Raw genomic sequence first — 23,994 nt, 5'->3', positions numbered from 1 at the left:
TTTGGAAGGACCCACAAAACATAGTAAAGGAATTGCAAGCAAATATATAAATAGTTTCAGAGGTAAGATAATGGGGAGAGGGAGTTTTTAATGTGATATTTAGGGTACAGGCAGATGTATTGCTGGGAGTGAAAAAGAAAACAACTGAATGCTATTAAAGGTATCAGACATGGAGAGGAAGTTGGAGTGGGTCATCAGTGTGCACACTATATCCCCATAGAGAATGTAGTACTACCAGAAGACAGGGTAAGGCCCAAAAATGCTACCCTTGCTTTTACTTTTGGAATAACCAATTATATTTTTTTTGAGTGACACAGCGGGGTCACTTGGGACAATGTCTTACAGTATTTTAAAATAAAAGAGAAAAATTGTTTACCCACTGAATGCCAAAGTGTTAATTCTTTTATAAAGAAAACATTGCATCTTACTTTTTCTTCCCTGTGTTTGTGGTCTTTCCTTGGTGGGATCCCAGAGGGGATTATTGAGCGTTTATCAATAAAATTTATGCTTACATTCTTGGATTGTCTTCAACACTATTAAATTTACTGTTACATTATATTGTGTTGGGGCTGAGACAAAGGAACAGTCAGCATGGATTCACCAAGGGCAAGTCATGCCTGACTAATCTAATTGCCTTCTATGACAAGATAACTGGTTCTGTGGATGAAGGGAAAGCAGTGGACGTGTTGTTCCTTGACTTTAGCGAAGCTTTTGACACTGCCTCCCACAGTATTCTTGCCAACAAGTTAAAGACGTATGGGCTGGATGAATGGACTATAAGGTGGATAGAAAGCTGGCTAGATTGTCGGGCTCAACGGGTTGTGATCAATGGCTCCATGTCTAGTTGGCAGCCGGTATCAAGCGGAATGCCCCAAGGGTCGGTCCTGGGGCCGGTTTTGTTCAATATCTTCATAAATGATCTGGAGGATGGTGTGGATTGCACCCTCGGCAAGTTTGCAGATGACACTAAACTGGGAGAAGAGATAGATACACTGGAGGGTAGGGATAGGATACAGAGGGCCCTAGACAAATTAGACGGTTGGGCCAAAAGAAATCTGATGAGGTTCAACAAGGACAAGCGCAGAGTCCTGCACTTAGGACGGAAGAATCCCATGCACCGCTACAGACTAGGGACCGAATGGCTAGGCAGCAGTTTTGCAGAAAAGGACCTAGGGGTTACAGTGGACGAGAAGCTGGATATGAGTCAACAGTGTGCCCTTGTTGCCAAGAAGGCCAATGGCATTTTGGGCTGTATAAGTAGGGGCATTGCCAGCAGATCGAGGGACGTGATCGTTCCCCTCTATTCGACACTGGTGAGGCCTCATCTTAGTACTGTGTCCAGTTTTGGGCCCCACACTACAAGAAGGAGGTGGAAAAATTGGAAAGAGTCCAGCGGAGGGCAACAAAAATGATTAGGGGACTGGAACACATGACTTATGAGGAGAGGCTGAGGGAGCTGGGATTGTTTAGTCTGCAGAAGAGAAGAATGAGGGGGGATTTGATAGCTGCTTACCACTACCTGAAAGGGGGTTCCAAAGAGGATGGCTCTAGGCTGTTTTCAGTGGTAGCAGATGACAGAACGAGGAGTAATGGTCTCAAGTTGCAGTGGGGGAGATTTAGGTTGGATATTAGGAAAAACTTTTTCACTAGGAGGGTGGTGAAACACTGGAATGCGTTACCTAGGGAGGTGGTGGAATCTCCTTTCTTAGAAGTTTTTAAGGTCAGGCTTGAGAAAGCCCTGGCTGGGATGATTTAATGGGGGATAGGTCCTGCTTTGAGCAGGGGATTGGACTAGATGACCTCCTGAGGTCCCTTCCAACCCTGATATTCTATGATTCTATGAAAGATGCTGGGTCTAGTGGTTGAAGCAGGAGTAAGAGTTGGGGAGTCAACCCAAGGGTCGGAGCCAGAGTCAGAGCTAAAGGTTTTCGCTAGAGCAGGAGTGGGCAAACTTTTTGGCCCCAGGGCCACATTGGGTACAGAAATTGTATGGAGGGCTGGGTAGGGAAGGCTGGGGGAGGCTATTCCTCCCCAAACATCGAGGCGTGGCCTGGCCCCCACTCCTATCCAACCCCCCCCCGCTCCCCACTCCTGACTGCCCCCCGGGACTCCTGCATCCTATCCAAACACCTCTGCCCCCGACCATCCCCCTGGGATGCCCATCCCCTATCCAATTTCCCCTGCTCCCCACCCCTTGACCACCCCTGGGACCCCCACCCCATCCAATCTCCCCTGCTCCCCACCCCCTGACCGCTACCCTGGGGCCTCCCTGCCCCCTATCCAACCCTCCCTGCTCTCCCCGCCCCACGTTACCTGTGGGGTGGGGGAATAGGGGGCTCAGTCCTTTCCCTTTGCATTTCCCCTGCTCGTTTGGCTGCTCTCCCTGGCAGTCAGGCAGGACTCGCTCCCTGTCTGGGCTTGGCTGCTGGGGATAGGGGCTAAGCATGCTGGAGGTGGAGTGGGGCCATGGTTTGCTCTGCCCCTGTCCCTGGCAGCAGGGCCCAGGCCCCTTGACCATCCCCCTGCAACCTCCCCTGCTCCTCGCCTCCCCCTCCTGTCCCCCCTGCCTTGGAACTCCCCCTGACAGCACCGCCCTGGAGCACCAGGTCTGGCAGTGCTATAGCCGTGCCACCTGGCCGGAGCTGCAGCCACGCTGCCCAGGTGCTTGGGGAACTGTGACTGTGAGGGAGGCAGGGTGGGAGGGGAGCAAAAGAGGAGGGGCAAGGGGCTAGCCTTAGCCCCGGTCACCACGCTGCCGGGGAGTTCGGCTGGCTCCTCTGCAAGCCTGTCCTAACCCCGCTCCCTGGCAGGAGCTCAAGGGCCAGAGGGAAGGGTCCTGTGGGCCGGATGTGGCCCATGGGCCATAGTTTGCTCCTCTCTGTGCTAGAGTCCGAGAATCAAGCCAAGGAGTTGGAGTATTAAGCCAAGTGTCAGAGCCAGATTCAGAGACTGGGGGCAAGAATCAAGAACAGAACAAGATGACAGGAACAGGAACAGGTCCAGGAAGCAGGAACCAGGGCCAAGGTTAGAAGGCAGGATTCAGGAGTCAGGCAAGAAGGCAGGGTCCAGTGCAGCAGCCAGGTAGAACCCAGTTGTATGGACAACTTCCTCTGGATTTAAATAGGCATGTCAATCAGAGCTCAGTGTGTTCCTCCAGTCAGACCCAGGGAAACCCTCTCTGATATAACTTCAGGTTTCATGGTCTTTTCTGCTCAGTTGGTTAGTCGTGAGCCACTGGGTGGGAGCAGGCAGGTGATAATCAATTGGGAACCCTGTGGACCAAGGTTCAAGACCTGTGAAATCTTGATGCATTGTGAAGATCATTCTTTTTCAGAATCAGTTACTTGTCTGTGTAACATTTTCTCTTTGTTTACTTTTTCTTTGTTAATAAGGACATTTACAATAAAATAGTATTTTTGTTCCTGAGAAGTTCATATCCTGCTGTTGCCTGCTTCCCATCTGAATTCATCCTCTGTTTATAACCATTGCAGTTGGTTACTGTGGAAATGATAATGTCACACTTTTCCTTACTTCCATGAGGCCAGAGCATCTCTTGACTGCGCAAAACTCTTCCACTGTTATATATCCACATATATGATATTGTTCTTTGGTTGTGGGTTATATTTTTCTTTGCAAGCACAGGTTTGTTAAAGTGTTGTGAATTTCTACTACAGATTTTGGATAGAAAGAATAATGAAACTGAGGTATTGAAGACCCTCTACAAAACTAAACAGAATGAAGCTGAGGAGACTATTAGGAAGCTAGAGAAGAAAGGTGATACTATGAGAATTTTTTTTTTTGCTTTCTATTTTTGTGTAGTGGTACTATATACATTAATGACTAAGGGCCGCATTTTACCTTTAGGTGCACATGTTCAACTCCTGTTGAATTGCAGTAGGAGTTGTGTGCATAAGTTTGCTGGCAAAGAGTGGCCATAATTTGTCATTTGACTAAGATGCTCATTGGATTCTCTTTGCGCTCCATTTTCCATACTACATTTTTCAAGAGACAGCAAGTTCTTGTTAGGTTTAGTGCTTACTGGTTTTTGAGGGGCTTAAAATACCACATAAGCAGTGTTTCTTGTGATAGAAATACTTTGATATCTCAAATCCCAATCAGAAGTAGAAGGTTCAGTGGCACATGAATTCTAAAACTAATTGAAAATAATCAATTTGGAACTGTGTAACAAGTTCAAGATTAGTTTTAAGCTCTGGGTGGAGAATTGAGCAATTTAGTTATTCAGTGCATTTAGTCCAGCCCTACTTTATGGTTTATTTAAATCTTTATGTCAAGAATTTTGAAAAGTGACGAGTGACTAGTGGGGTTACAGTGGATGAGAAGTTGGATATGAGTCAACAGTGTGCCCTTGTTGCCAAGTGGCAACAGTGGCATTTTGGGCTGTATAAGTAGGGGCATTGCCAGCAGATTGAGGGACGTGATCGTTCCCCTCTATTCGACATTGGTGAGGCCTCATCTGGAGTACTGTGTCCAGTTTTTGGCCCCACACTACAAGAAGGTGGTGGAAAAATTGGAAAGAGTCCAGCGAAGGGCAACAAAAATGATTAGGGGACTGGAACACGCGACTTATGAGGAGAGACTGAGGGAACTGGGGATGTTCAATCTACAGAAGAGAAGAATGAGGGGGGATTTGATAGCTGCTTTCAACTACCTGAGAGGTGGTTCCAGAGAGGAGGGTTCTAGACTATTCTCAGTGGTGGAAGAGGACAGGACAAGGAGTAATGGTCTCAAGTTGCAGTGGGGGAGGTTTAGGTTGGATATTAGGAAAAACTTTTTCACGAGGAGGGTGGTGAAACACTGGAATGCGTTACCTAGGGAGGTGGTAGAATCTCCTTCCCTGGAAATTTTTAAGGTCAGGCTTGAGAAAGCCCTGGCTGGGATGATTTAATTGGAGATCGGTCCTGCTTTGAGCAGGGGGTTGGACTAGATGACCTTCTGAGGTCCCTTCCAACCCTGATATTCTACGATTCTATGATTTTGAGTGCCTCAATATTTTGGAGCCAAATGTGACATATCTTTATGGGGCCTGATTTTCAGAGGGTAGATGCCCAGCTTCTTTTGAAAATCAGGATCTTTTCAGGTGCTTTAGTTGGGCACTCAAAATCCCTAGACACTTTTGAAAATTCTGAGAGAATTCCATGTAAACTGCTACTGTTTTTCTGTTGTTCTGGTACATTTAAGAATAATTGGCAGTGCATAAAATCTTGATGCAAGGTATTTAGAGTTGGAATGTTTTTATATTTTCCTTAGGTATTTAATTTGCTTATGTTATATACTTACTGAAGGTTTTACAGAATTCTGTATATTCATATTTTCACAGAGAGAAAAAAAAGTCATCAGGAAATATTTTATAAGTAAACAAAACCACAGTGGAAAGAGAGCATCCCATATTGGTTTAAATATCCAGTTTTATGGCTTTGAATTTAAGTGTTACATTTGTAAGGACGTTATCACACAATCAAAATCATTTTTTAAAAGCACAAAGATATCAGAAAGTGATACCAGAAAGGAAGACTGGAGTTATCTAATTGCATTGTTGCCAGTATTGGAAGGGGGCATCTCTTGAATTGGTTTATTTTGTTATTTTTTGACAGTTCAGACCCTTGTTCGTGAGTCACAAGTTGTCCGAGAGACCAAGGAAAAGCAGATTATGGAGTTAAAGAAGTTGTGTGAGCAAAGCACAGATTCTTTGAACAATGACTGGGAGAAAAGGGTAATGGATAACACTTTATTTGCTTTAAGTCTGAAGTCTTCATTCAATAGAAATGTGGAAAGATCAAATGAACAATTCATCATACTGATAACGATTAATTTTAAAAAATTAAAAGGGACACATGCTACTTCTGAAATTATTTTTCTGCATTCTCTGTGATCACTTTTAGAGTAATGTTGCCAGTTTTTCTTAATATATTTTTCACCTAAAATAGATCTTTGTAAATTTGACCTACTACAAAATTTTGCCATTTTAATTTGTATCCACCACCATCACTACACCTAGTCCTCCAAAACATACGAGCAAATCCCAGTCTTTCTTTGGAGGCTATCTGCAAGCCCTGTCTTTTCCTTTTGACAAATCCATTTGTCTGAGCATACAAGGAAGGTGTCCCATCACATTCTTCTGGTGACAATTTACCTGATGTGGATTTTTTATCTGTTGAACTGTGGCTGCCCACACCACAATGACTCTTTTGAACAGCTATTTGTGCAGTGACACTTAAATTGTTCAATAAAAGTTTTATTTACTTTTAGGCTTAAGGCAGCATCAGTGTGTGCTGAGACAGATGTATCACAGTACAGCTCCAGCCTTGCCACAGTATTGTTGAGACAGTGTGCTGCTAACCCACTGGAGTGGGAGGAAGGTCGCCCCAAAGTCAAGGTGCCTCCCTTCCCAGAGACGATGTGTTTAATTTTATGTCTTGGCACCTGGACATATGAGCCAAAGGCCTTGTTAGTTTTTCTTCTTGCTTTGGAAGAAAACTTGCTCATAAACATTGTTTTTCCCGATAGCAAAGAACCTGAGGCAAGAACGCTCAATGTTTTGTTTCTTACAAAAACAGTATTTTGACCCTGAGTTCATCATACTTGCTCTGCATGGACAGTTAACTAGCAAGTGCTATTCCCAAAGCTGTCATTGTCATCAATGATACAAGTACACAAACAAGGATGCAAACAAAAATGCTATGTTAATTTTATATCCACTAAAAACACAGGAGTGGTGTAAAGGCACCATTTACCCCATGGGGAAAAAAAGTGAGAGTTCAGTGTTCCAAGACAATACAATAAAGATGGATAGGTAGAATATTTTTATAGTGTATATGAAAGTTATTTCATCTTGTCCTTCTTAGGTCCTTTTTTCCCTTTGAATAGACGTTGACCTTTGCAAAGTCATGTCATTACTGTCCTTTGTTGTGTAAGGAGTCAAGTTGTTGATGGGAGACTCAGCATATTTTGCTGATGTAGCCTTGTAGAACAAACTAGGGGCTGTGTTTCCAGCATGATTTAGAGTCAAAAAAACATGTTGCTTCATGTAACATTTACTTTAAAAAAAGTGTAATCAGGTATTCTCTGATTTTGTGCTTACTGAAAAGGCCTTTTTTCATCTGTCCCAAATTTTTAATAAAGAAGACCTAGATAGCCGTAAAATAAAGTTCTTTTTCTCCCAGTAATAAATATTGAGCTAATGATAAAATCATGTTAGTTGCTTTCATTATGTGGAGTTCCATGCATTGTTTGGGTAAGAAGTTTTTTTGAGTAACTGTTACAAGGACTGTCCTATAATGGGTATCCATTAGTTTACTTAACTTTGGTGGTCATTTTCATATTCCTGTCTGTAAGGATTGGTACTTTATAATTTCTATTTTCAGATTATTTTTTAAAGCATGCTAACCACAATCAAGTTTCCTGCAAATGAAAAATAGATTGATTTTTCCAGCACCTACTTTCCCCCTCTATATAGTTTCAATTTTCATTCTGGCAGTTCTGGGGAAGACTTACATTATCACTTTCACAGTAGACTCTATGAAGAGGTGGTCCTGATGAATAGCATCACTGTGTACATTTGCATAAAAATCATAAGATCAGCATTTCCAGTATGTTTCAGGCACCTGACAAGGAGACTGACCACTGCTGTGGTGTTTTTATTTAAAAAATAAATATGTATAAATTAATATGGTTTTAACAGATTTTAGTGTCATTACCCACATTTGTGTGACATTGCGTTCTTTAGGTCATTATTGTGAGTGAAATGGGCATGTTTGAAACCTGAGCAACAAGGTGACTTGTTAATCAATTTAGATTTGAAGGTCCAAATTTTTAAATATATTTAGGTGCCAAATCCTATTGAAGTCCTTTTTAAGATGAGATTTTTGGCTTTTAAATCAGTTGGGTGTTGCACTGCTGAGGGCAGCAACTCCTTAATACCTTTACAAATCTGGGCTCAAGCTCTTAATCCAGAAAGGGGTGCACTTACTGTTAGAATGGAAGTAATGTGTTGGGAAGTATAGTGTGGTAGCTCAGACTGGTGTCACAGATAACACTCTCTAATTCAGGTAAGTGGATAGTTTTGTTTCCAGGGTCCCCAGTCTCATACATTTTGAGACGTACTGTTAGAAGAAGGAAAGTAGTTGTGGAGAGCATATTATTTGTACAGTAGAAAATTTACAAAGTTTGTAGGTTAGTAAGTGGTTCAATTTCAATATTAAAATGAGTACAGGATCAACAAAATTAATGGCAAAAACTGCAAATATATTTTCAATATTCTGTAAAAGGTAAATATAAATTGGTTGGTGTATACATTCTCAAGATTCTTTCCTTTTTTAGTTCTGGAGCAGTGATCCAGAAAACCTTATCATGTATTAATAAGGGGGGAAATGATAAGATTTTTATTCTAAAGGTCAGAAAAGTCAGCTGTACAGTTTTATAAGTCACTGAATAGCCTGGTGATATTTTTTTTTTTAAATATAGCTCCACAACGCTGTGGCAGAAATGGAAAAGGAAAAATTTGATCTTCAGAAGAAACACACAGAAAATATCCAAGAACTGCTTGAGGACACAAATGCACGTCTTAGTAAAATGGAGACAGAGTACTTGGCACAGACCAAAGCAACTGTAAGTTTTTAATATCTAGATCATGACCACAAATATGAATTGCAATCTTCAGGTTTTGTGCACCTGTGCATTTTGGAATGCTCATTTTTCTTAAGGCATAGTGTATCAGAAAGTATTGGGAAAAGAGGTCAGATAAGAATTATTTTTATTTTGTCCCTCCACAAAAGGGTGCATAGAAACTGTGGGGCTGAAAAACATTTTTGACAGCCCTGCACGACCATGCTGCAATGCTGTGACATTGCTTCATCAAAGAGATAGTAGAAGTAACACTATTTCATTTCAAATGCCTAGGCAGGTATTTTTTTCAACAGAATCGGATTAGAGATGCTTGAATCTCACTTCCCTACTTCTTTTAACAAAAGTAAAGTTGTGAATTCTAGGGTTTCTGAAAGGTGCTGGATTGGTAGCACTGGAAGCTAAAATCCAGTGGAGTGGGGACAGTTCCAATGGAAAATTCTTCAGACTTAACCATTAATGTGCCTTTGATCTGGAGGGAGGATAATCTTTAGGAATGAAGATGATTCAGTCTCCATCTTTATTTAGTCCTTGGTTTATCTGCTGAGACTAATAACAATTGTGTTTTTTGTGATGGAGGTTGTTAGTTGAAGTTATTCATTTATAAGGAATGTGACTGAGAGCGCCCTTTCATTACAGTAAGCAACCAACTTTCTTTTCTTTAACTGGAAAAAAAAGTCTGAGTACACACTGTAAATGCTTTAGGAAAATGTTTCCTATTATTAATTTTACTTTCTCACCATTCCTCCTCCTATCTACTGCTTCTCCCTGTTCATGAAGCTGAACTTTTCCTATTATTTTCCAGGTCTTTTGGTTTACACCCAAAAAGGTGGTTGACACTCATTTGGCTCAGCTACTCCGGTTGTCATATAAGCCTAACCGTAATCTGTTGTTGTTGTTTGATAATGCTTAATGTGTCCAAGGCATTTTATTAGTGCTTTATGTCAGGGATTTTGTATGTGTGGTCCTTAAAAGTATTTTTAAGAATTACTCCATTAGAACAAACGTTAAATGAAAAGCTTCCATTTTGACATTACCTATTTTTTTCAGTTAGCGTAATGAGCCCATATAACGCAGCGAGTATAGAAATAGCATGATCCTTTTTCAGGGTACATCTTTTAAGGGTAGATATTCCAGAAGTCATCACACATCTCCTTGTAATTGCTCATCTTTAGAGATCCACCATCACAGTTATCTTTTCAATGTAAAGCCTGGGCGAAACTCACTGAAATCCATTAATGCAGCTACCTCATAAATATGCTAAGAGATGTAAGTGGGTACTTCTAAGGGCATGTCTACATTACAAAGTTAAGTCGACTTAAATTAAGTCGAAATTCATCCGCCGCAGTAATTAAGTCGGTTGGGTGTGTCCACACCCCATACATTGTATTGGTGGAGTGCATCCTCACTAGCGGCACTTGCATTGATGCCCAGAGCATTACACTGTGGGTAGCTATTCCACAGTTCAACTAGCCAAATGGGGTTTTGGGATGGGCTTGCAATGCCGCATGAGACCAAATCATTGTCATGGGGAGAGGGTGGGACCATAGCTTCGAGCTCCCTCGATGCAGTTTCCTCCCTTCCTCTCTCCCATGATATCAATGGCAAACAACCCATGTTTTTTCACACCTTTTTTTGAAAGTCTGGCTTAGGCACATGTATTTCATAGCCCCAGGAGCATGGACCTCGCTCAGCTGTGCACTCTTGTTGTGAGCATTACAAACACCTCGCGCCTTATCTGGCAGTATTTCCAGAGCTGAGACAGGAGCTGCCGCTCAGAACATTGCAATGTTATTCATGCAGCCCTGATGCAAGCCATAGAGCAGAACAGTGCCAGGTTGCTGCTGATAGCCACACAGCAGCTGAACATGGTGGAGCACCATATCTGATCCCAGGAAACAAGCGCTGACTGGTGCGATCGTTATGCAGCTATGGGATAATGAGCAGTGGCTCCTGAACTTTTGAATGTGGAAGGGCACTTTCCAGGAACTTAGTGCAGTGCTTTCCTCAGCCCTGAAGCACAGCAGCACTAAAATGAGAATTGCTCTGACAGTGGAGAAGCAACGTTCAGGACATAGTGGATGGTTTTGCTGCGATGGGGTGCCCTAATTGCGGTGGGACAATAGATGGCACGCATGTCCCTATCTTGGCACCAGACTGCCTTGCCAAAGAATACATAAACCGAAAGGGATATTTTCCAGTGGTGTTGTAAGCACTGGTGAATCACAGGGGGCCTTTCACCGACATGGCATGGTCAGGAAAGGTGCACGCATTTTTAGGAACATAGATTGGTTCAGAAAGCTGCAATCATGGACTTTTATTTCCAGATTGCAAAATAACCATTGATGATGTTAAAATGCCAGTAGTGATCCTGGGAGATCCAGCCTGCCCCTTGCTCCCATGGCTCGTGAAGCTGTACACCAGCCACCTGGACAGCAGTAAGGAGCGGTTCAACAATAGGCTGAGCAAGTGCAGAATGGTGATGGAATATGACTTTGGACGTTTAAAGGGTCGCTGAAGCAGTTTGCTTACTGGACCTGGAAGCAGTATCCCCATTGCTATCGCTGCCTGCTGTGTGCTCCATAGTAACTATGAGGCAAAGGGAGAGAAGTTTCTGCACAGGTGGGGCATGGAAGTGGATAGGCTGGCAGCTAATTTTGAGCCGCCAGATAGCAGGGCAATAAGAAGAGCTCAGCAAGGAGCGCTGCATCTCCGGGAGGCTTTGAAACCCATTCTAGTAATGAGCCACAATAATGTTCGCTGCTTATCTGCATTGTGCCTTCCCATACCATCTCCTCAATTGCATCAGTTTTCCTGTATTTCCCTGTTCCCCTCCCTCTACCCGAATGCTAGGAATAAACAAACAGTATTTCATTCTTGAAAATTTGACTTTTATTGCACAAACATGAAAAAACTGAAAGAACAGGAAAATAATTTAACCTTGGGTAAACAGTGTGATAAAACTGGGAGGGGAGAAACCAGGTCAGCTTGTCTGTGAAAGCACAGAAGTCTTACCCATCAGAGGTCTTTGAATGGCCACCTTTTGTTCTTAGTACACTCCCCCAGTGTTGAGTGGAGGGGATACTGCACCTTCCTCCCCACCCGCTTCTTAGAATGTTTGTGGGAGGGGGATTGGGACCCGGTCAATATTTGCAGGCCATTGTGCAGGGGCTGCAGGGGGAGTGTAGCCTCAAGCTGTTTTTCTGAAGCTCAACCAGATGCCTCAACATGTCTGACTGGTCCTTCATAATCCACAGCATCTCATCCTGTGTGGCACACTCCTGCTCCTGGGATGCTCTCCATATCCAGTTTTTCCGACCATGAAATCCTCTTGGCTCTGAGCTCTGTATCAGCTGTCCTGGAGGCATTCATTATCTCATTGAACATGTCATCATGCATTCTCCTTTTCTGTCTTTTAATCTGGGAAAGCCTCTCCGCTGGTGTGGAGGATGTTCTGAAGGCATGGAAAGCACAAGGCAACCATTGTCAGTGCATTCTCTGGGTCTGGTACAAGGTTGCTATTTAAAAGTCACTCCCCTTATTACACTCAAGTGCAAGCCAGAACCTAATCAGAACCAGTAGCTATTCAGGTGTTCCAGCCATGGTGAGTATGGCCCAGTGGTATGGGCGACAAGTCTTGTGCTGCAACTTGTGGGAACCCTTGTTGGGAGTGCAGGTGGACAATTCCTTCTCCCCTCAGCAACATAGATGTTGCTTTGAGACCAGGGACCATGTTAAGCCTCCCAAATTGTGGTCTTTGTGCAAGGCAGCTCTTGGGGATGGGGGTTGTGGCCACAAGAGAACACAGGAAGCCCATCCCTCTTTCCCTTAATGCTGCTGGTAGCAGTCACCCTAGGCTTTCAGATTCTGAGATGAACTCCTGTTTCTGCCACTCAAACCACTGGCACGTTAGGGAAACTGTGATTGAGGGACCTGGAAATCACCATGGGTGGGGGATCACATGCTCTATTGTTTGCGGTACAAGCAGTTGTAATGAAAAGGTCCCCTGTCTTCCCAGGTGACCCTATCTGTAGCTGAGGAGGCAAGGGAGCAGATGCTGCAACCATGTGGGTACAGATCTGGTCCTTATGCGGCTATGCTGTGTACTGAACTGATGCCAGCAGAGTTAATACTGGAGTGGCATGGGAAAGTGTTCTACTGTGCTGGAAGAAATAAGGCAGAAACCTTCTGCAAAGGATTGCCGAGTACCTCCATGAAAAGGTGTCCTGGAGATCTCAATGGAGGATTCCCAGGCCATCCCTGTCGCATACCAGGGGGCGCCTTCTTTGTAGCTGGAGTGGCCTCTGGGAAGCAGATACCGACTGCACTTCACTTTTTCTTCATACTAAACATAAAATATAAGAGCATGTAACCACTATAATTCGATTGGAATTCAGAAGCAGAATGTTGGTCAGAGAACGTGAAACTCGGATAAGAGAGTCAGACAGGGACTTCCTGAATGGCCCTACCACTAGGTGCTGAAATAGTCACTTGCCTCCCCGCCCCTTTTAAAGCTTTTGTCCAGTAGCATATAAGGCTTATTTTCATTGAGCTACTGTTTCCAAACCGAGTCATCTTCCTAAAGTTTATGCTTGGAAACTCCCATAGACAAACATTTCTAGGAAGCTTCAGAAAGTCTTTCTTCCGCTAGCACATCCCTTGCCTCCTTCTCAGCTAAACAACACCTTAAAGGATATACTGATGAGCCCTCAATTTCCACCTCTTGGGAACAGCTCTGTCATTTTTCTTAGTGACATGGAGTTGAACTCCTTCAAATCAGTGAGTTTTTGAGACATAGAAAAAGACTATTGCATCCAGTTCCCACTTTGTGCCATCCTCTTTAAAATTCCATTCTCTCATCCATTTATATTGTTCCTTCTCAGTCACCTGGATCAGCAATGTCTATGGAAATTTGTAAAAATATGAATATAGAAAAGTTATAGCTCAGAGCAATTTACTTGGCTTTCAAGGCTTTCCTTCCTCACCTAATGGAAAAGTGGTCCACGTGTTGATGGACAATACCACTGTGACATGTTGCATTTCATCAACAGGGTGGGGGATGTGGTTTATTGTCTTGTCAGGAAGCAGTTTAACTTCTGAAGAAGCTTGCCACATTTATTGCTGTCCATCATCCAGGGGGCAAACAGGGTAGAGAGTCCCAGAGGGGGACCTCGGTCTGTGAAGACTTGAGGTCTCCTCTTCTCGCAGAGACACAAGATTCCCCAGCGAAATGGGAGCTGACCCTTTTAGCCTTTCTCCACTTTGGAGATGAGCTGCAAGTTGTGACAAAACTAAAATTTCTTCTTATAAATTCTTAATATTAAATTCCAAAGTCCTATTCTTTTTAACTGTGCCTCTGTGATGCTGTGAGGAAGGCAAAAAGGCCCACTAGGCCTGTGCCAATTTGGTCCAATGGGAAAAAGTTCCTTCTGATCACAGGACAGGCAATCGATGAGACCCACAGGATCCTGAAAATATGGCTCCTAAACTATGACAACAGGGAGGGAGGGCAGGGTAAGGCAGCTAAAGGGGGAAAGAAGCCTCCAAACACCAGGAAAGGGTTTAAAGCGAGGGCCAGTCAGCTCCTGGCTGACCAACGAGAGGTGGAGAGCTCAGAGAATCAAAGAAAATTAGGGTTGGAAGAGACCTCAGGAGGGCATCTAGTCCAACTCCCGGCTCAAAGCAGGACCAACTCCAACTAAATCATCCCAGCAGGGCCTTGAAAACCTCCAAGGATGGAGATTCCACCACCTCCCTAGGTTACCACCCTCCTAGTGAAATAGGTTTTCCTAATATGCAACCTAGACCTCCTCCACTGCAACTTGACACCATTGCTCCTTGTTTTGTCATCTGCCACCACTGAGAATAGCCTAGCTCCATCCTCTTTGGAACCCCGCCTTCAGGTAGTTGAAGTCTGCTATCAAATCCCCCCTCTCTCATCTCTTCTGCAGACTAAATAAGCCCAGTTCCCTCAGCCTCTCCTCATAAATCATGTGCCCCAGCCCCCTAATACTTTTTGTTGCCCTTCACTGGACTCTCTCTAATTTGTCCACATCCTTACTGTAGTGGGGGGGCCCAAAACTGGATGCAGTACCCCAGATGTGGCCTCACCAGTGCTGAATGGAGGGGAATAATCACTTCCCTTGATCTGCTGGCAGTGCTCCTGTTAATGCAGCCCAATATGCCTTTAGCCACCTTGGCAACAAGGGCACACTGTTGACTCATATCCAGCTTCTCGTCCACTGTAATCCCCAGGTCCTTTTCTGCCGATCTGCCACTTAGCAGTTGGACCCCAGCCTATAGTAGTGCATGGGACCCTATCCCTACCCTCCAGCGTATCTACCTCTCCCCGCAACTTTGTGTCATCTGCGAACTTGCTGAGGGTGCAATCCATTCCATCATCTAGATCATTAATGTAGACGTTGAACGAAACTGGCCCCAGGACTGACCCCTGGGACACTCCCCTTGATACCTGGCTGTCAACTAGACATCGAGTCGTTGATCACTACCCATTGAGCCCGACGATCTAGCTAGCTCTCTGTCCACTTTATAGTCCATTCATCCAATCCATACTTCCTTAACTTGCTGGCAAGAGTACTGTGGGAGACCATATCAAAAGCTTTGCTAAAGTCAAATGGCCCATATAGCTGGCTTAGCTGGTGGGCTGGGAGAATCTGGGCTTGGAGTACTGTACGTACTATTACTTAATCTTCTGGAAGTGTAGGTCTGTACAGGCAATACACAAAGAAAGAGGCAGCTTCTTTAGAGCCTTTGGTTATAGATTTTGAGTATGTAGAAGGAACTATACGTTTGGGGGTGGTAGTTTTTATAACCATGCCTCAAATGTTCAGCTCCATGGGGGAGTATGTGTGTGGAAGCAATAGTTGCTGCTTTTGAGAGGGTACTAATTTTGTCATTAAGGATAGTCCCCACCCACAAGTGTGGAATTATACAGGCAGTGTATTGGAACACCAGCAGTTACTGGGGGTAACCTTTCTTTGCTCAGTCTAGCAGTGGTAGACAATCCTCCAAGAAAAGAAGCAGTAGGCAACTAACCTTTGTCTAGATGTGTTCTAACACACTTGGAGAAGAAAAGAGTTCATTCGAATTCCACATAAATTCTTAAAAACCTCAGGGGAACACATTGTGTATTGTTAAAATACTAAAAGGCAGGTGTGTAATTTGAAAGTCAAGTGTGAACTGTATTGTACACTACACAGTTTATAAAGTAAATATTAGTTAGCAAAAATCAACAAGTCGCTTTCAAAGAAGTATCTTGTACTTTTGTCATCAAGATGAGACATTAAAGAAAATTGATAGTTTGAATGAGCTAAAGGGCAATGTCAAATACACTTTATTGTGTCATTAATGAATGTTGAATTGAAAAATTAGCATTCAGACCTTGTCATAGGCAACAGTAAATACGGAGAAAAATGGACACAGTCTGTCATCAGGATTGAATTTAAGAACCATCAAAAGCAGACAGATCTTGCTGAGCAGCTCCTGATTTAATAATTAAACAAGGTAGAGTTCAAGGCATGGCTTAAGATGAAAGACTAGACTGTCACTGAAAATTAGTTTCTCTTTTTTTGTTATTTTAGACTTTTTTTTCATTTTTCATGGCGTTTCATATCATCAGGAGTGCCATTTATTGTGAACAAGTGAATTGGCTGAATGATACAACTCTTGTCAATGTTATAATACAAGTGTTTGTTTCAGTGGGGGAAACATTTATTTATTGGAAAAAAATATATACTTTAGTGCAGATAGCAATGGTTATGAAGTGTGTGTGTGATTTAGCATCAATTATAAAACACTGAAGCAACAATGGATTACTAGCTATGGAAGCATTTTATGAAAGCTTTATGTAAAGGAGTTCTTGGCATTAGTTTTATTACATAAGTAGCCATTTCGCTCATATTTTCAGCCATCTCTGCCATAGACCTTAGTTTACCATTATCCATAGCAGTTGTCCTGTGGTAAGTGTATATGTAGGAGGATATCTGGGAAAAAGAGAAGGGGCTGGGAATGTGTGCACACCGTGCAAGTGATTAGTTGAAAGATGAGTTAATGGTCTAAATCATCAAAATCAGTGGAGTCATTCTGGACTTACATCTGTGCAACTCAGAGAAGAATGTTTGGGGGAGGAGTTTGGGGGTATGTAATATGAGTCAGCCAACTTGAGGTCCTGAAGAGTGAGGTCTTCTTCTAGAAGCTGAATATCACCTGTGTAATACAACCAGCCACTTCAAAGAGTTGAAAGCATAGTGTTGCTCCTTAAATTCTTCCCCCCAGAACTCTCATGCTGTATATTTTACTAGACTGTGACTATTTATGGTAAAAGGCCCTTAATAGTTGCATCTCATAATTTGTGATATTTCGTAGTAAGAAATATGCTGTGCTGCTAAAAGGCATCTTCACCTCCTAACATTTTAAATAATATTTTGGGTGAATATTGATGCTTAATCTTGACTGAGTTTTTTTTTTTATTAATTTTTGTTAAGATCCAGAGGAACTCACAGTCCCTACCCTGAGGAGTTTATAGTGTAAATTAAATGGATAATTCAAAATGCATTGAGAGACCCAGAGGAAGGCTCTGATTTAGAGCTTTTGTGTCTTCTTTTTAAACATTTGGGTGATAGCATTTTCTACAATGACATGGTTTAGTGTTTGTCATGTTAAAAATGTTTTGAGGATGGACAGGTTTCATAAGTGAGAATGCAAGGAGAAAGAGGGAATTCCTTAGGAATGGGTGACAGTAATTTCAAATTATAAATCTGTAGAAAAAACTAAGGAGGGCCAAAACAAGTTAATAGTTTGGAAGATCCTTAATGATTCTTGATTGGAAATTGAGTGTGAAATCCACCATGGGGTATAATATGAATACCCATGGTGATTAGATTAGTGCACAAATCTAGATTGTGAAAGCAATCAAAATTGATTGGACGGAGTTTAATATAGTCTTCTGCTTAAAGGGCCAAATTCTGAGCTCTGATGTAGCTGCTTCTTTGACAACTGTTTTAGGTCCTGATCTTGCATTAGACTCCCTATGCGCAGCCTCAAGATGCAACATCCGTGTTGTCCAGGAGCTCTAGTGACCCATACTGTATCCAACAGCTGCTGGATTATGGGGGAATGCCCACAGTACATTGAACAGCTTATCAGCCACAGTAGAGGATTCAGGAATATTCTTAAATGTGCTCTTCATTAAGGTGCATATTGGCCAAAATACAGACTAGATGAAGGAAAGCCGCTCTTATTAATACTACATGTACATAATAAAAAGTGCCAACTGTTTTCATGCAATTTATAAAAGATATTACCCTGATTTGAAACTACTACTGTATCTTGTTCTAAAACTTAGTCATCAATGCAGATTTTCCATGTTCATTGTAACATAGTTTCATTGCATGCTACAAGCTTCTTAGGGGATTGGCTTTGTTCTGCCCCACTTGACATCTTAAGTTATCTTTGAAGGCACTGTTCTCATTGGCAATTAAGTTGATAACTTTTTTCTTGCCAAATTTCCCCCAGCTGGCAAAGTGGGATATCCTCCTTATTTTATCATATAGTTCAATCTATTGGGTACAGGATGTCTGAAAGCTGCTTTTTGTCAAAAACAAGATAGTAATCTCCACTAGCTACATGACAAATCCTGTAACTTAAAAGTAAAATATACTTGACTTTCTTTGTTGTCTAAACAAACCAGACCCTGCAGCTGGCTTTGCATTGATGGAAAGAGTCTTTTTAAAATGCAATACAAGTGTATGGTTAAGTTTGGTGTGTTTTAGACTGTTTTGCAAAGCTTGAGTAATGCTGTTCTGATTGCATGAGTGTGTCAGAAATGTCTCCAGGTATATTTAAATATACTACAAAACTTGAATGGAGTTGACAGATGTTTGAGTTTTTACTTTCCTTTAACAGAGGGTGAAAATATTCTTCCACTTCCTCTCCCTTCCCCCACCTCCAAACCTTTGTTAATATAAAAATAACTTTGATTTGAACATCCTGAAAAGGCAGCTGTGTCTTATTTTCCCACCTCTGCCTTCTCAGGAATTCTATTCTCATTTCCTTATACACTAAGGTTACTTTAGGAAAGAATGGAGAAGAGAAAAAATATATATTCTTTGGAATTCTCAGATATTTTTATTTTAAATGCTGAATGTCATGAAATTGTGTTTAACACAAAAATATTCAGTGTACATTTATAATTTATTGAAAAGGGATTCATTATAAGGAGAGGTAAACATAGAGGGAAGCAGGCAGGGAATTTGGAATGCCTTTGTTCTAGGGCAGATCCTGATTGCTGCGTCCCTTGGAGCCAGGGTGTGTGTCTCTCTGTGCTTCCAATTTCCCATTTTTTAAATGGGGATAATACCACCTACCTCATGGGGTGATGATTGTATTTGTGAATGGTATTTGTTAATATTTGTAAATTGATATGAAGACTTACTAAAAATGTGTCAAGCATTATTGAATATTGTAATATGTATATCATAACCATCCTCTTAATAGCCCCCTTATGCCACACTTATCAGTATATCTCAAAGTATGTCATACGCATATGTGAGCACACTCAGATATACAAAGAAACAGTATTTTATGTATGGAAAATGTCTTTTATCAGCTGCTATATCATGTTGTTTTTGCAATCTCTTGGATGTGACACTAAAAGAGACTGACTGCAAATAATGAACAACTCCTGAATTCTTCAATTCTTTGGTCTCTCAGTATATTTATTGGGAACAGGCATTAGCCATGATTTCATTTTAGTAACTGAATAAGTATTTTATTACAGTAAACATTTGGTGCCAATATAATGTACAAATTAAATGAATTGGATTCCATAACAACACAATAAAGGCTTTATCTGACCAACTGACTTGTTTGTTTTTGAAAGGGACTACAAATAAAGAAAATATATATATGTTTACTGATATTAGTCTTGCAAGTTTTTTGGGGGGGGCTTGGTTTTACATGCAGGCTATATTGTCGTTGATCATAGTGGTGTTTGTTTCTGACAGGTCAAGATAGCTCAAGATACATTATCCTTAATAGAAATTTTTTCTTTAAACTGTTTGTTTTGCTTCATATTATAAAAACTTTAATCTATAGAAATCTAGTGCAAGTATTGTTCCAGTTTGGGTCTGGGGGCAGAGGTTACACTTTACTTTGTTTGAAACATGTATATTTTGAAAGCTGTCCTGATTTACTGTCCTGATTGATGACAGCTTTGCTTTTATAACTCTTGTTTCTCTGGACCACCAGAGAACCACAGTTGCTCTAGGCTGTTGAATAACAACAGGGGTGTGCACTAATTTATTCTTAACAATGACCTATTCTTTTAGAACCAGATGGTCAAAGAACTGGAGGCCCGTGTCCAGCAGCTGACTGTAGAGGCTGAAAATAGTAATTTACAGCGTCAGAAATTATCTCAAGAAAAGACTGATCTAGAGCAATGCTACCAAGCAGTATGCACTGAACTGCAAGAGATGAAATCAAGGTAATTAATAAAATAGAGTTCAAACCAAAGCAATTCCAAAACTAAACATCACTCTCTGTCTACAAGAAAACCAGTGCTCAGTAATTCAGCCTTTGGAAATTGTCATGAAAATTTAGCGACCCAGGTGCAAAAACCACTGTTCGATACTCACCAAGATGATGATCATGAAAAAAACAAATATATTTTACATTGTACAATTTTATTTTACACTTTATCAATTGAGAGGACTAGGTGGATAAGTAGAATTTTGCAGAAGCTTGAAAAATTACATAAAGCAAAATTACATAAAGCTTCAAAAATTACATAAAGCAAATAAAGTGCCAAAATTTCCATTTTATTTTTCCTTTATTAATACTTGTAGATGTAACTCCTTTCAGAAAGAGAAGGATCGCATTATACAAGATTATGAACAGAATATTCAACAACAACAAAACAAATATGATATTGACATAAGTTTTATGAAACAGGAACATGCTCTCTCTGCAGCTAAGGTATGTTTACAGACTTACAACCTCCCAGGAATAATGGGTATAAAAATGCTTGCCTGTCAATTATGTACATAAGGGGACAAATTTTCAAAATGGTCTGTAAGGCTTCAATCGTGCAAATATTAAGACACGTGAATAACTTTACTCAAAGGAGCTACTCACTTTCTTGATGGCTTGGGGGGTCTGTCTGTAGAACTTATGAAATTTGGTTGATATTGTAAAAAGAAAAGGAGGACTTGTGGCACCTTAGAGACTAACCAATTTATTAGAGCATAAGCTTTCGTGAGCTACAGCTCAAGTGAGCTGTAGCTCACGAAAGCTTATGCTCTAATAAATTGGTTAGTCTCTAAGGTGCCACAAGTCCTCCTTTTCTTTTTGCGAATACAGACTAACACGGCTGCTACTCTGAAACGGTTGATATTGTGAAGTTGTGCTATGAAATTGCTGTATTTTTTGAATGCCTCAATATGTAAGTGGATTCCACCCCTTCATGTATGACCATGTCGCATCCTCCTAGACCATATACAGTGCAGGGTTGTTAGAACTCAGTGACCTCTCTTCAGGTGAAAACAACTTGGAACACTGGGTGGACTCAAGCTTAGGAAAACTAGTTTTATCCTACCCCTCTGCAGGGAGGTGGAAAAATAGGAGCAATGGAAAATAACCAAAATATAGAACAAAGAAAGCCAGGTGTTGGAAAGGGAGGCATATAAAGAGAGGAAGAGCACAGCTAAGAGGAGAGAAGGCAAGCTGGGGAAGAAGACTTCATGAAGGAGAAGTAATGCAGTGTGGGGGCCTGTATGAGGGAGTACATCCTGCCTGCCTGCCTTTGTGAGCCCAGATGGCCTCCAGGGACTCCCAAGGGAAGGATGAACTAACAAAGGGCATTGTGGGTTAGGATATGTATTGTTTTGTATGCGATCTGTACTCTTGTGCATTATATAACTACACAAAAGAGAAGTAATATGCAAGACTTCTGTGCAAGATGTCTCTGTGTGTAATATACTTCAAAATTGCCACATTCCTTCTGAGAGAGTTAAATGGTAAACCATTTAGCTGAGCTCTCGTTTTGGATGTATGAATGTAAGGTTTTAGGTGCTGAAAAACTTGGACATGCAAATTTTGACACAAAGCTTAGAGAGTTGGATGAGGCCACTTTGGAAATTTGTTACCAAAAGAGTTATAAAGAAAAATATTTTTCTTCAGGTACACATTAAAATATTGTCCTGTCTTTATTCATGAAACATTTTGTTGCATACATCTTTGAAATAATCAGCCTTTTAATAACCTTTTAAATAATAACCTTTTAAATAATCAGCACAAAAATGTAAGAAAATAGTTTTTTATAAGTAGCCTTTGTGATCGGTTATCTAGCCTACATCATATTCACATCAAATATATATTATAAAAACATAGCGAATTTCAAAAACTGTAGAGTATTCTAAACTATTGACACCTTAGAGACTAACCAATTTATTTGAGCATAAGCTTTCGTGAGCTATAGCTCACTTCATCGGATGCATAAAGTGGAAAATACAGTGAGGAGATTTATATGCACCCAGATCATGAAAAAATGAGTGTTTATCACTCTGAAACCTAAACTATTGATTAACCTAGAGCAAACATGACGTCCAGATTTTGGTCTGAAATACTGGAATGCTAAGATCTATGATAAGGAAATGCTAAATGACTGTCTCCATTTTATTTTCAAATTTCTTTCTTGAATCAGCAGCCTGTTTGTTTTGTTTTTTATTTTTGTTTTATAATTTTGGACTATAGTCCCATCTGCACTTTTAAGGACAAATAGAAATGAACTACATATGACTTGTGTTGAAAAAGATTGTCTTTTCCAAATTTATCTTTTTTCTACTTTTTTAATGCAACTTTGAAAAGGGAAAGAGTAAGTTATTTCTATAGCGCAAATAAAGACTACAAGACAAACGTTCACTTTTCTATTAAATCCCTACAGGCATCTGATGTGATTGAAGAATTAGAACAGAGGGTGTCTGAATTAAAACAACAGTTACAAGAATCAGAACATCAAAGGCAGCAACAGCTGAGGGTGAGCCCTGAATTTTTCACTCAGGAAAAATGAAGAGTCCTTTTTAATTGTTCCTAAGATTTGTATGAATAGAATGCCAGACTAAGATATATTTTGGAGTTCTTGGAAATCAGAGGAGCCAATCCCTCTACACTTAACAGAGTAGAACTTGTTCTTATTCTTTTGGCTAAGTCTTTTAAAGGAACTTTGTGGCTATTTGTCTTGTTTTCCTGTGTGTTGAACTGATATAAAAATGTGTATCAATGGATTATAGAGAAATACAAAGTTGAAAGAAATCCCTGTCTCTGTCTTTAATAGCAGTATCTGTTTGTAAAAGTTAGCATAAACTTGTTGAACTGTAACAATTGTGAAACAATTCAGTTACATTTTCTATCTTCTCATAGATACTCAGACTATTGCTTCCCTGCACCTACAGTGCATCCCTGTTGGAGCCCTGGGTATCTCCTTTTCCCCACATATCATCATGTTCTACCCTTACTTGGGGAAGAGTAGTCATTTTGATGGCACAGGATGACTATGTACTACTGTCTTTGGAATCTTTCAACATTTTTATCTGATAGTGTGAATTGTTGTAAAGCAAGGAGAAAGCACTCTTTCTCCCCTCTTGCACTCATCAAGGTCTAACTTCATTGCCTCCCATCTTATTTTAGTCTGGGAAGCTAGGGACTAAGGGCTTGACTACACAAATACTTACTGTTTAGCAAGCCAGTGTGTAAATCTTCATCATATTAGGTTGCTGTGCTCTAAATGGCCGTGTGGACAAGCCCTGAGACCTGTAGCTGAACCTGTGTCGTCTTCCTGGTAGTCTGGAGACACCCCATGCTAATCAAGTATTAGTAGTAATGCTGTGTAATTTTTTGAACTAAAATAAAACATCTTAAAATTGTTTGTAGATTAATGTTTAATTATGAAATAAAGTTGGACACTTTGGTTGATATAGACCATACTGCTCTCTAGTAAAATGTCCAGATTTTGTCTAGGTAAGGGCTGCTTTTGAATTATAGTAATCTGTTTAAAGTAGTAGTGATTCCTTATTAAAAATAATTTCCTCAATTTGCAGGATCAAGAACACAAATTTCAACAGGAAAAACTTCATTTAGAGCGGATTCATGAAAAAAAGGTAAAGTTTGAAGGAAAAATGAAAATGTTATGTGTACTTGCAGATGTCTTAGGCAGCAGCTAATGATTTAAATCCACAAATCCATAAAAAGGTGAATATTGGGCAGAAAGGGGGTATGTAACTGATGAAACCTAAAAGCTTGTCTAGTAATAAGCAGCTTTTAAACAAGGTTTAAGCTGTT

At 41.0% G+C, this 23,994-nt stretch overlaps 1 protein-coding gene across 9 annotated transcripts in view; it reads left to right on the top strand.

Moving 5' to 3' along the window:
* Positions 1-23,994, top strand: part of CEP112 (centrosomal protein 112) — a 357,419-nt gene that overhangs the window by 69,971 nt on the left and 263,454 nt on the right. For 7 of the 9 annotated variants that reach the window (XR_012154913.1, XM_073311618.1, XM_073311619.1 and 4 more), the window contains 7 exons: positions 3,675-3,774; positions 5,613-5,731; positions 8,482-8,625; positions 19,989-20,143; positions 20,505-20,634; positions 22,601-22,693; positions 23,754-23,813. Coding sequence is in view for 8 of the 9 variants with exons in the window: in XM_073311618.1 (XP_073167719.1) it covers positions 3,675-3,774; positions 5,613-5,731; positions 8,482-8,625; positions 19,989-20,143; positions 20,505-20,634; positions 22,601-22,693; positions 23,754-23,813 (801 nt within the window). In the remaining variant the exon portion in view is untranslated. The remainder of the gene's footprint in view (positions 1-3,674; positions 3,775-5,612; positions 5,732-8,481; positions 8,626-19,988; positions 20,144-20,504; positions 20,635-22,600; positions 22,694-23,753; positions 23,814-23,994) is intronic. The other 2 variants (XM_073311620.1, XM_073311622.1) reach the window with 1 other exon arrangement.

Source organism: Lepidochelys kempii, chromosome 14 (genome assembly GCF_965140265.1).
Source record: "Lepidochelys kempii isolate rLepKem1 chromosome 14, rLepKem1.hap2, whole genome shotgun sequence".
NCBI lineage: Eukaryota > Metazoa > Chordata > Testudines > Cheloniidae > Lepidochelys > Lepidochelys kempii.
The sequence above is the reverse complement of the archived record's forward strand: the minus strand, read 5'-3'. Positions and strand labels throughout refer to the sequence as shown.